The sequence below is a fragment of the Akebia trifoliata genome, chromosome 2, assembly GCF_017979445.1.
Source record: "Akebia trifoliata isolate Shusen 1 chromosome 2, ASM1797944v1, whole genome shotgun sequence".
In the NCBI taxonomy this organism is placed as follows: Eukaryota; Viridiplantae; Streptophyta; class Magnoliopsida; order Ranunculales; family Lardizabalaceae; genus Akebia; species Akebia trifoliata.
In genome coordinates this window covers 5,464,492-5,477,241 of record NC_141376.1, presented here as the reverse complement: position 1 = coordinate 5,477,241, position 12,750 = coordinate 5,464,492, and the positions used below count along the sequence as shown (strand labels likewise).

Below are 12,750 nucleotides of genomic sequence, written 5' to 3'. Positions count from 1 at the left end.
TGGATATTTGAAGGGCACTGCACCCGCGGCGTCCTGTTTCCAATTTGATGACTTATCCTGTGTCCCTTGACCCTGTTATTCTTTGAGAGACTAACGAAAATGACTCAAAATACCTTAGTCTTCATCTTGTTAAAATAAAAAATAGAGAAAATTACTTAAAAATCCCTGGCGGAGATTTTTCTTTCTTGGGTAGTAGCTTGATAGTCCATTTAGTTAACTTTTTTTTTTCTTAATGGTCTATCGTTATTGTCAAGCTCATCATTTTTTATTTATTGTCGAGGTCAATATTTTTATTGTCGAGCTCACCACTTATTATTGTCAATTAAGCTCACCCTTTTCTATTCATTGTCAAGCTCATCGTTTTTTATTTATTATCAAGATCACAACTTTTTTTTTTATAACCAGGTATCCCTCTAGATAGTGAATCGGGCCCATACATAGGCTTTGTCCAGTCCATATATCATGATCTTGTCCAAGGACTAGTCCTGAGTGCGTGCAATGCCCGCACATCACACACACCAGGGAAGTGAAGGTGCGCCTTAACAAGTGGCCCCTAAGGAATTAATGCTCATATTAGGTATCAAACTCACGATCTACGAACTTTCATCGCTTATCGGTTTGAAAATTGTCATTGAGTCAACCCCTCAGGGTTAAGATCACTGCTTTTTATTATTGAGTTCGATAATTTTTAAAATTATCGAACTCAACGATAGAAAACCCATATGTTTTTCATTTTTTTTGAGATTTTTCGACTAAAAACTTGATATAACGACTTGTCTAGGTGATTTCAAACCAAAAGAAGCACCTTTGGTCAATTTTCATAATTAAAAAAAAAATGAAGCATAAAAATTGAAGAAAAAGAAAAAGAAAAAAAAAAACATAATTTTCTACATACATCTTCAAAATCCTTAAAAAAATAAAAATAAAAATAAAAAACCCTTAAAAACGACTTCTTCCTTGTTAAATCCTTAACATCATTATGAAGCCTCCTAAACTTGATTGGGATGCTTAAAATCCAGTTTTTTATTAAGAAAATAGTGAATTCAAACGATTATGGCACATTCGACATTTCAATCGTGAAAAATGTGAGGAGTGAGGTTCGGGGACTGGTTAGAAAGAATTTTTGTACTAAATGAACTATTAATTAAGAGAAGCCCTAAAGTTAAGGACTATTTATAAGGAAAAAAAAATCCTCCATCAAGGGTCTTTAAGTGATTTTTCCTACAAAATACCCCCCCAACTACCATATCATCTAAGAATGATGGCACTCTGTCACTCGAAAAATACTCCTTGCACTCCACCACAATTTGTCAGAAGCTTGCAAAGGTAAGATCCATACTAAAAAATAGCAAAATGAGTTATTGGAAATCCGCTTCGCAGAGGATCCGCTTCTAATTATCTTTCATTTAAAAAATAGATATTTTATAACCACACTAACTTTTGCTAACAACACCCCAATTCACATGTAAATCACAAATGGATTTTAGTGATTAAAGCACAAAACGGGTGTGAGTACAAGAGTAGAAACGCAAAAATGTCTAGTTGAAAACATCTTATCTTAACGTGCAGAATGCCTCAAAAGCGTTATGTATTTTGTTATATACAATACATTCGAATATCAATTTTACTATTGTATGCTTCATTTTCTTTAATTAATTTATCGCTGTATATTTTCTCTTGCAAAAAACACATTTTTTTACAATTTTCAATAAAATAAATATTCTTTTCTAATTGATTATTTACTTGACTCTACCATGGTCCATAATTGTTATATTTTCACTCACACTACATCCATTGCTTATTTGTGTTTTTTCTTTTTTTTTGTACTATTTATATAGTTTAACTATGTTATTGTTTTATTTTTTTTATGACGATGCGCTACTCACCATCTCCAATTCGTTACAACAAAACAATTATTGATCAATATAATTATTACCAATTAAATAATTAATATATGTTTGAGTCGTACTGGAGTGACCTCGACAGGGGACACCTTGACGTGGTGGCGCACGCCTGTCCGTAGATGCATTTTAAAGTTCCCCATTTGTCATCTACTGAGGTCACTCTAGCATTAATCTATGGGAAGTGTTCAACACCAAACATTTTGGCAAAACATTTTTCAAAACATGGGTTAGAAATTTTGGAATGGGCTGATTTTTGGTGAGGATGATCTCTACGGCGAGGAGATCATCATCACCAAAAATCAGCCCATTCCAAAACTTCTAATCCCATAAAAAATGGTTTACAAAAAATGGACAGTCCACGATTTTTCAACTTGTAAACATAGGGCTAGAAGTTTTGGAATGGGCTGATTTTTGGTGAAATCATCCTCACCAAAAATCAGCCCATTCCAAAACTTCTAACCCATGTAGGACAAAAATGATTGGCTAAAATGTTGGCTAAAATGTTTGGTGCTGAACGGGACCCTTAATCTATATGTTTTAATGATTGAGGTTCCTTCTATTTTGAAGGAATCAAATTAATTCTATAATTATAGTAATGTTTTAATTTTTTAGTCATTACAATATTGTTGTTTCTAATTATAATACTCACTAATAATTCATTATATATTTAAATTTTAGGACATACATGACTAATAATTGTTTAAGAAATAAAAAATACTTAATAAGAGAGATGAAATGAGATTCTTCATGTGAGTGGGTTTCAACATTTTGAGAGCGGGGATCGGAGAAGGATTTGTTCTAAAAACGTCTAAACGAGATTTGAGAGCGTGAGCGACACCCTTAATAGAAGGGTTGGGTCACTAAAAGTATGACCCAAATTTAAGTGGTTGAAATTTTTTGAAAGCAATTTTATCATTGTGGGCCAAAAATAAGTCCGCAAACCTTATCTTTGGGCCGGGCCTGGCTAACAGGCCGCCTTGATGCTTTATGAGATTTCTTCCCGGTCGATCTAGAACTGATCCAAGCTTATACTCGACTATGACACGTAGGCTGAAATGTAGGCTGAAATCGATTGCGCCATTGTTAACTTTGTTCGTTCGTTCGTTCTGATTTCAAACAGAAGTCACAGGGAACTTAGGGTTTCTCTTGGTTGTTTCTGGTCAATTTTATTTCCAATCTCTCCATCGATCCGTCTCAATCCTCTTCTCGCGCGATTCTCGACCAAATTTATTTTGTTTTTGCTGCAATTCGATTTGGTTAATTAGATATCATGAACTGCGAGGTTTGCCATCTTAAAGAATTGGTGAGGATCTGAGCTTTAATGACAGCCGTTCAGTTAGAAAATCAATCTTAAAACCCTAACTTAAGTTTCCATTTCAATTGCATTCCTAATTAAGTCTGATTCTATACTTGTCATGATCTACAGGAAGTGGAGCACTTCGAGATGCGGGAAATACTGCGCTGTAAGGCACTTAATTACTTTTCATGATCTGTGGATTCTCACTTGTTGTGTCTTTCAGTAGGTTTAAACCGTACAGTAAAATATATAGCTTCAATAGTACCCATTGTAGTTCATGCCGCCTCGATTCACTTATTTTGTGACTAAAAATTTGGTTTTTCTGTTCACCGAAAATCTGAATTATAATTTAGCTTTTTGTTCAGTTTCCATATTTTGTTTTTGGCTTGTATGGGAAAAGTGATTGGTCAGCTGAACCGACCCCTAGTAGGGTCTTGTGGGGGGCAAGATTTTTCCCATGTGGAGGCAACTAAGAATAGAAAAAAATTTGTGCAGGCAACTTAAGAGTGAAAAAATATTTTTTGGGGGCAATTAAAAGTGGAAATTTTTTTTGTGGGGTAACAGTGGCGGATATTTTTATCCGCCGCTAATATCTATCACAATAGCTCATTAATCTAAAGACTTTGAAAATTCTTGTGGGGGCAAGTGTCCCCACTGTAAATCTGCCCCTGGTGAGGAGGTGTGGGGATCCTTCATGTAGAACTAGACTAACCTTTGGGAATTGTATTCCGTGATTTGATATAAGAAATAGTTTCTGCAAATTATGATTACTTTTTACTTAAATCTTGATGTACACTCCATTGTTACTTTATTTTTGGCTTATGTTTCCATTTGGTAATTCTAGTTGCTAGGTGCATCCATCAGTGATTCACAATTTTTTTTTATGGAGTATTATTGTGTTTGAGATGCATTAGGACCGGATGAGTTTGAGTAGTTATGAATCAAGATTACTCAAATTAATTTTGGAAGAACAAAATTGTTGTCGTAGAATAATTTAATGGGTTATTTTGGAAATTTTGGTTTGATAGAAAATTGCAATGAGATGTCAGGGTGAACCTCTGACTTTTCTTTTTTGAATACTGAATAGTAATAGATATGTGGGTTTAGACTACACAAACTTATAGGATCAATGCATTTCTTTTTGGGAGTTTTTGTTCCACTATTGCGTTGTTTTCTACCTCTTGCCTCACTGTATAAAGCCTTTTTGGTTTTGGCTTGAACTAACAGTGGATGTGAAACTGGATGCAGGCATACTACACACAATTTTGTTTCATAGAGCTTTAGGTCTTGTGCGACCCAAAGATGTTGATTCTGAACTTTTTGAAATTACTTATGTAAGTGTTTCTCAGTTGAAGTTTATCTTTGGAAGCTATAAAGTCTTTTCACTTTTTAACATGCATTTGTGTTTAATTTTTATTTTTTGGGTGCTTGTACTTGATATAACTCATTGAAAATAATGGAGATGACTATTTCTCAATTAAGGAAATCTCTTGTTCCGTATTGGAGCTTGTTAGAATTCGCACGTGTTTTTTTTGATTTTGAATGTGGTGGATAATCACTACTGATAAATAACAAGTAGCGCAAAATCACTCAGCAGATATACAGACATACAAAATTTGGAACCCTTTTGCCATTACATCCTTCTGTGTTGGGCATGTTTGATCAACAATAACATGGGGTTGTCATCTCACATTCTATAGATTAATAGTTTTCTCACATATTCCCGTTTGGATACACACAAAAAAGTAATTTTTTTACTTTTGAAAGTTAAAAAGTTTGGATTTATTTTAGAAAACTACTTATAAAAAGTAAAAATCTTTACTTTTTAAAATGCAAAAGGAAACTACTTTCTACTTTCTATTTTCTATAAGTTACTTTCTTCCTAACTACTTTCTACTTTCTATCCAAACAAGCTCATCAACAATACAAAAATTTTTCTCTCATTTTGTTCTTTTAGAATCTTCAACCTGTATGGGACTTCTAAATGGTGCTGCTATAGCCTCATGGGACTTCTTTGAACATCACCAAGACATCTCATTCGGTTTTCCTTTAGTTTATCCCTATCACCATTGGAACTACTACTTTTTGTTGTATGGATATGATTCATGTTTCTTAATAGTTGGGATAGATAGGGTGTTATTTGTGATTTTGACGATGGTGATTCCATGCATGTGTTCTAGACTTGAGTGGTGCATCGGCTGCATACTTGGTCCTTGAAACATGAATCGAAGAGTGATGTATAGCAATGCCAAACTACGTGTGATGGTTTCAAGCTAAAGAAGTAAATAAATTATGTGATAGTGTGATGGCTCTCTTTGCTATGCAGTGTGCCTGTAGTATGTTTAAATTTAAATTAAAATATGTGGCATGGCTTACGCATCACATTTCATATTTTATGGATGACTGAATACTTTTGTTTGCTATACTTATATGGGGAAACATGAATTCCTACCCACTACCCTATTAGGTCCTGCCACTTGGGTTAAAATTTTTGCTGAACCTGCGAGGCACTGACTGCAGTGGTAGGAATCAGATATCATGGTTCAATGTTATATTTCATTTATTTGAATCATACACGTATAACCCATTAAAACAGGAGAACGGGGCATTTGCTGATATTGGCAAATTTAGTCTTTAGACATATGTCTTGTGCTGACTTCAACCTTTCTGATTGCATAGGTGCAATGTGGAGATGCTGAAGTTGAGAAGAAAATAGAGGAGAAGATTGACCAGTTCATTGGTTGGGTAGAGAAACACCCGAACAAGAAAAGTCAGGTTCGTGTTTGTTACTGGCTATCACTTAGTATATCATTGGATGCTGAATGATTTGTGTCTTAGAGTTTGGATTCAAGACACACATTATGTACCGTGTCATTCCTTTCCCTATTGTGAATCAAGCTTTTCATCCTCTCTTTCTTTATTATTTTAATGACTTGAGCACGAATGATGCAGATATGTTTGGCTTTCTATGAGGTAAAAAACAAGCAGGCAACATGGTTCACTAACAAAATCGAACGCTCATATTGGGAACAATGGCATATAAATTTGATTGTAGCACAACATCCAAAAGCACATTCAAGCAAGTCTCATCATTCCAAAGTTGTAGTAGATCCAGGAGGTACATTCACTGTGCTGAAGTGTCATCATGATTCAGTGATACTTTCACTATATATCAAATGTGAACTGCTTTTCAGTGCATTTCTTTATAGGATTTACTTTTTGATTGATCACAGAGAGTGCATTAGAAGAGAGAAGTATTCGCCGGGCAGCCTTGGAAGCATCTCTCCGTGAAGTATTGTTTCAGATCATAAAATTTGTCAATGAGAAAAAAGATCATATTCCTCCTGTACCGAATCTCGAGGGTGTATCATTTCCTTATGAAATCACAATCCCAAGGTCCACCCATGTTATTGTTTTCATCTTCTTGAAGCATATCTTAATAGGGTTTTAGCTATTATCTGTGTTTGAAAGGAACTGTGAATATTCATGTAGCACTGTTTTCTTTTCCAGCTCTCTATGAGCCTTCTGATTATACCTTTTCTCCCTTTTTAAAACTTTGCATCTTGTGATGGAAGTTGCTTTATTTATCTATTTATATTTTTTGCGAGAACTCCATGGTAGATCATGGAAAGCAGTCACAATTTTAAAGTATGAGAGGTGAAAAAATGAATAATCTTGTTTATAAAAAACATGTAATCTTTTATAGAGTAGCCGTTGTTGAATCTAACTCCATTATCTTCTCAACTCTGTCTCTGAAGTCAGAACAACATTTACTGGGACATAATATAACGAAAAGGAACCTTTTTTAAAGAGGTTACCCAGTCGAAACTTCTTCCTAAATGGTGGGGTTTGCTTAATATTAATATCATCTTCTAGGTTTGTGCTATTCACTAATCTCAATGGATTTAGGGTTATAATTAGTTGTATAATGGGAGATGTAGCACTCCACTGATAATAACATATACTAATGTAAGTATATATTTCCTGATAAACCTGCAGTGAATGTTAAACACTGTACATTGAAAAAATAACCTAAGGAGGTCTTGAAGTGGCACACCATCAACGTGATTAACTGCAGTTGCTTCACTAAATCTGACTTCTTGTTGAGTTCCAACTAATGGAAAATGCAGTGACCATGGTTTTGCATGAGACTTGTTTACTGAGTTAGATAACCCATGTGTGTATGTACGTGTGTGTGTGTGTGTAAATGATATTTTTTCTAAGCAGTTTAAACTAGAGAAAGTGGTTTGAAAGATGTTCTACATTTATTAAGCATTGTAACTGGAAATATAGTTATCTATCTCAGGCTCCTAGACTGACTATTTTTACTGCCTTTGCACAGTTCGTCGGATTCTTCATTTGGAATGGACATGTTCAAGAGGATGCTTCAGACTGGGCATCCAACCATGCTAAGTTGACCTGACCTTGCAAACTAAAGCTCTCCTGACTCAAGGTTCTTGATTCTTGTACTTTGTGCAGGAGGAGAATGTTGCCGACATGGGTAGGGGTGGTGTTTTTTTTCATTTTTTCTTTTTAATCAGTAAATTTGGTGTGCTCGTTAATTTAGCAAGGACATGGAACAGGTTTCCCTGTGCACAATCCAAATTATTATGTAAATAAGGTTGTTTCTCTTTTTATTTTATTTTCCTTCTCCATTTGGTTAGGGATGGAGGTGGCTTATCTAGCCCTGTATATATAATATAACTTTGGATATATGGACAATTAATACTTTATAATAGATACTCTACTCTGATCCAAGTAGAAAGTTATCCAAAGGGTTTCTATCCATGTAGTGCAATTATTCTTATTATGGGCAGTCTGCGCATCATACTGCCTACGAACTGTGTTTCCACTGCTTGGTGGAATTGGTTAGGTAGAGATCACTTGTATTCTATGTTGGTAGAAGCCTTTCAAAATGAATTTTGAAAGATTTTTTTTTTTTTTTAATGTTTTTGTTAGAAATTTTGTTTTCAACAGCTTCTTAGGAGCATCTAACTTGAATGTGCCGCGTGCATTATCATGCGTTTTATTTGGTTCTTTTTCTCATTCTATTTGGGTTTGGATTTGTTGTACTATGCTCAAAGGTCGATCCTTAACAAGAGAGTAAAAGCATGCACATAAACAACCCAAGGGAAAAAAGTCTACAGTTCTTGCACATGCCACGTCAATGAGTTTTGAGTTATTATGTTAGGTTGAATTAGAAAATCAGCATTTGATTACAAAATTATAGTACTTTATACAAATTTTAGTTTTGTTGTTTTGTTTTATTGTTTTTTTTTTAATTCAGTCCAACCTCAAATCCAACTCCCTAATTAATTATAGAGATTATTCTAACCTTACTAATTTATAATTCGCATGCACATGTATGCCATCCGCAAACCTTTTCATAAAGAACCGTGTTACACCGACTTCCTACAACACTCTTTATAAAACTGAATCATTTATTTTTTTTTGAGTGTACAACACTTGTATCTTAAGGAAATGCATCTATGGTTACATTCAAACCTATACATTATTGCTTGAAGGCAATGGCATTATTATCATAAATACACATAATACAGTTATATAATAAAAATATGAAAAATCAAAATTATTAAAATTTTAATAATAAATTATTAAAAATATTTATAATATTATTATTATTATTTTGTATATAATATCATTGAGTTAAAAAATTAGCATTATCAAAAGATTTTGTAAAATTTGAGAGTCGTGCTAGGGTGACACATGATTTATCGTCATTCTCACATATCTGACATGGACATGCATGCATAATCGTAGATGATTTTTACTTGTATTGCAAGGAAACACATCTATGATTACGTGCACATCCGATGACGAGAATTGCAGTAAATACTTTTTATCATTTCAGCATTTTCCAAAATTTGATGTTGTAATCCATTTGGCGGTTTAACAAGTTATGGGTGAGGAGTGACATATTGGTCCCACCTCCTGCGTGGAGGTAATAGCAAGGGTATTTTTGTCAACAAAATTACAGATTCATTTAAATCTATAATTAATAATTAATAATTAATAATGAATGATTATAGTAGATCAAATTCCTATTGGGAAAGAATAATTAACAAAGCATAAAATTGTGGGGTGTGCGAGTGAAAGCTTGGTTTAATGTCACAGAAGAAGTTCGGTGTCGAGTCGAGTCTCATTGACAAGTGAAGGAGAAAAAAAAAAATGTTCTTCATTAATTTCCTCTTCATCTTCTCTCTCATCTTTCTATGTTTCCAAATCCTCGTAGCGTTCACGGGCACAACACCATCATTAAACGCTTCAAACATTCTTATTCCTTCACAGATTAACGTAGAACAATCTCCATCTCCTTCTCCTTCTCCTTCTCCCTCTTCTCATCTCTTCAAGGTACGTCAGATCTCAATTTTTTTTCATTTTTTATTTATTTAAACAACATCACCGCCATCATCAATTTGTGTAACTAAGAAACCCTAATTGTGTGTCGTTTGAAAAATAGGATGTTTTGAAGGTGATATCTGAGAGGCAGAGTTGGAATTTGGATGAAATTAGGGTTTCTAATGTGGATGTTAGGAATGTTAATGTTGGGGGTTCTCAGAAATATGAGTTTCGGATTCGGATCGGGAAGAGCGAATTGGTGTTCAGATTTTCGGAGGAAGTAGCTTCATGGAAGAAACTTAGGAAAAAGGGTAAATTTGGTTCTTTAATTAATGAATTTAGTTCGAATACGGTGCTAAATAAGTTGGAATTGGATGGGCCGTTTGAATTGCGAGTCCATGGGGATGAAAAGATGTCGCTGCAGTTGCCGGTATGTGTTTCTGTTTTAAAATTGATGATTGCCATGGATTAGGGTCTTTGTTTTTTGTTTCTTCCATTAATTTGTTTTATTTGTGGACAATTTATCTATGAATATTGCTGTAATTTTGCATATTTTTTTAAAAATCCTTGATAGAAGAATCTTTCTTATATACTCACCATATGATGTTGTAAATTGCATTTTATCTCTTGCCAATACAATTTTGGATATTTGTCTCAGGGTGCAAATTGGGTTCCCTTGTTGAGGAATGTCAAGTAGTGATGTTGTTCTAATGGATGCATTAACATTGTTGCGCTGCTGAATTACGCTTGTTGTTTAGATGTGTTGTGTTTAATATTTCTGATCTGTTAGCACCTCTAGTAATGTGAGAACTTGTCTCTTTTGGGCTTTACTTTATATGTCGCCTTTGATTGTTAAATAGTATAGTAGAAGATATCCAATTGTCTTCTTGTTGTCAGCGGTAACACAGGAAGTCTTAACTGTCGGTTGTTTAATAGTAGTTATCAAGTTGATTTACTAATTGGATGAGATAAATTTATGAGAATATAGCTATGAATATTTTTTTAATGAGAATGTGTACCACCCATGGTTTCAATCGTCCGAGACCGAGATGACTCGTTTGATACATCTCAGTATCGTTCACCACTGAGATGGATAGACAAGTCAAACGTATCGGACGAGATTTAAAGCCATGGTTCAATTTTCTCATGGTTGAACAAGACAACTCAAACGTATCAGAAAACTTGTCCGAGATGACTCGGTCTCGTTCATGGACCAGATGAGACATCAAAACGCCATGGCACCACCTTATTAGTGGAGACTCATATTGTTGTAAATACAATGACTCCAGTATTGTATTTTCCTTTGCATCTTTCTCGTCATCCTCCTTGTTTAGCTTCCATATCAATTTAACTCCTCCCTGATCTCTCTCTATGAACAAGTTCTATGATCCCGCATGCTCCTAAACATCAAAAATCTTATCGTTTCAGCAACAACAGACGTTTTTGGTGATTGCTATGGAAGGAACACATGACTAGGAGTTCAGGAGAACGCAATAGAGCTAGTTTCAGCAGTTGATTTGTTCTGTAACCACTGTAGACCAGAAGGTCTGTCCCAATCAACCATCTCTTGTTTTCCATTGGTCCAGTAAAAGAAGTCATTGGTTTTTCATATATCTGCTTTTGAACCTCAGTTCTTTTGATGACTTTTTATTTAGATGGAACTCCTTTTGTAATCACTAATATTGTTTGTTCCTTTTCTTTGTTGTTTTTGTGAGGCCTCCTCGGCCTCCTTGTATTTGATTTTTGTTCTTATCAATATATTATACTTATCAAAAAAAAAAATGATTTCTCTCTCGTTAGCCTTGTCAATGGCTTTAATCGGCCTTCCATCTATTTCCAGTTTTGCACTCACTGGTTTAACATCATATGCAATGCCTCAAAGACAAGTTTTTATCATCCATCCTATGTAACGCAACTCTCTATACTTAAAGATATTAAATTTACGTCCGATATTAATGGATTTCATGAGGTATTACTTTTTTATTTTTTGTACTTTTGTTCTGGTATGCGTATTGTTGGAAAGAAGATACGAACACATACAATAACAAAAGACGGAATGGTGCAACAGGATTTATTTAGCTGATAGGCTTTGATGATGATGAGACATATGTTGTTGAAATACACACTGATTGTTGTAACACATATCTGACTGTTTTGTGATGCTCTTGGTATGCAGCTGAACACCACACATACTGGTTTAAAACGTTTGCTTGTTGGTGAAGGCATAACAGTCAAAGTAAAAGGTGCTAGAGAAGTCTCCCTGTTTCATGCCTCTGATTTTGGTTTACCAGTTAACAAAAGCATTGAGTTTAATAAAGATAGAAGCCAGTTCTGGCCCTTAAGACAAACTTTGTGTATGCCATTACCTCCTATACAGATTTTGGGATCTGCATCTTTAGTGGCCTACAGGACCCGTAACCCCAATGCCCATATTCAAACTGCATTCCTGTCTCAGGATATGATTGAATTGTTGCCTGAGAAGTGTTACACTAGTTATCCCAACAAGAAACAACCATGCCCCATTGACTCCCTAAATCCGAGGGTAGCTCTATTGGAGAAACTCATGAGGGGCTTTCTAGGGGACAGAATCCTCCAGAATGGGTTTTCTCGTTTCCTCAAAGCGAGAATTACAGCTTCAGCACTAGTTCGGTTCCAATTGGAGGTGGAAAGAAATATAGGGGACAATGACAGGTTTTGGGGCACTTTGGCAGAATGGAGAACGAAGCCTACAGCTGAACGGGTTTGGTTCGAGGTAGTGGCAAGGGTGGAAGCAGAGAGGCTGAAGCCTCTAGTGGTTAAGAACGTTAGGGCTTTCATTGCAGCTAATTCTGCTGCATGGAGTACTCTAATGTCTAATATGTCCTTTACGAAGTTCCCATCTGTCCTTGTACCTCTTGAGGCGCTAACATTGGACGTAAGGTGGTAAGAGAAAGGGTTATATATTATATCTATGTTTGGGAGCATTTACAGGCATGTGTTCTCTGTTTCGTTCCTTGTAGTGTGCTACTTGGCCAGTGAACAGTAAAAGAGAACATTAATGGCAGAAGGAATTTGTTCACTTTTGTATAATATGTAAAATTACATTATGAATAGGCGATTGCAGTTGTAAATAAAACATTCAATAAGAATGTTATGTGATGAGTTGAATTTCTAGTTACAGTTGGATGTAAATTGATGGCCACAAATGAT

At 35.0% G+C, this 12,750-nt stretch overlaps 2 protein-coding genes across 2 annotated transcripts; both read left to right on the top strand.

Annotated features, from left to right (window-relative positions):
• Window positions 1-2,944: 2,944 nt before the first annotated feature.
• Window positions 2,945-7,939, top strand: LOC147409058 (meiotically up-regulated protein). Its single transcript, XM_086425051.1, has 7 exons — window positions 2,945-3,207; window positions 3,331-3,367; window positions 4,450-4,535; window positions 5,881-5,976; window positions 6,154-6,319; window positions 6,435-6,597; window positions 7,544-7,939. Exons 1-7 carry the CDS (start codon window positions 3,175-3,177, stop codon window positions 7,617-7,619), a joined length of 657 nt encoding a protein of 218 aa, XP_086281177.1. The 5' UTR covers window positions 2,945-3,174; the 3' UTR covers window positions 7,620-7,939.
• A 1,343-nt stretch (window positions 7,940-9,282) lies between these two features.
• Window positions 9,283-12,718, top strand: LOC147409057 (signal peptidase I). Its single transcript, XM_086425003.1, has 3 exons — window positions 9,283-9,573; window positions 9,683-9,991; window positions 11,738-12,718. Exons 1-3 carry the CDS (start codon window positions 9,391-9,393, stop codon window positions 12,485-12,487), a joined length of 1,242 nt encoding a protein of 413 aa, XP_086281129.1. The 5' UTR covers window positions 9,283-9,390; the 3' UTR covers window positions 12,488-12,718.
• Window positions 12,719-12,750: the final 32 nt, after the last annotated feature.

Bases quoted from the DNA above. Each gene is read 5' to 3' on its own strand.
- LOC147409058 (XM_086425051.1), top strand. From the start codon at position 3,175: ATGAACTGCGAGGTTTGCCATCTTAAAGAATTG. The intron at 3,208-3,330 runs GTGAGGATCTGA...CATGATCTACAG, and splicing joins TTTGCCATCTTAAAGAATTG to GAAGTGGAGCACTTCGAGAT. The intron at 4,536-5,880 runs GTAAGTGTTTCT...CTGATTGCATAG, and splicing joins AACTTTTTGAAATTACTTAT to GTGCAATGTGGAGATGCTGA.
- LOC147409057 (XM_086425003.1), top strand. From the start codon at position 9,391: ATGTTCTTCATTAATTTCCTCTTCATCTTCTCTCTCATCTTTCTATGT. The intron at 9,574-9,682 runs GTACGTCAGATC...TTTGAAAAATAG, and splicing joins CCTCTTCTCATCTCTTCAAG to GATGTTTTGAAGGTGATATC. The intron at 9,992-11,737 runs GTATGTGTTTCT...CTTGGTATGCAG, and splicing joins AGATGTCGCTGCAGTTGCCG to CTGAACACCACACATACTGG.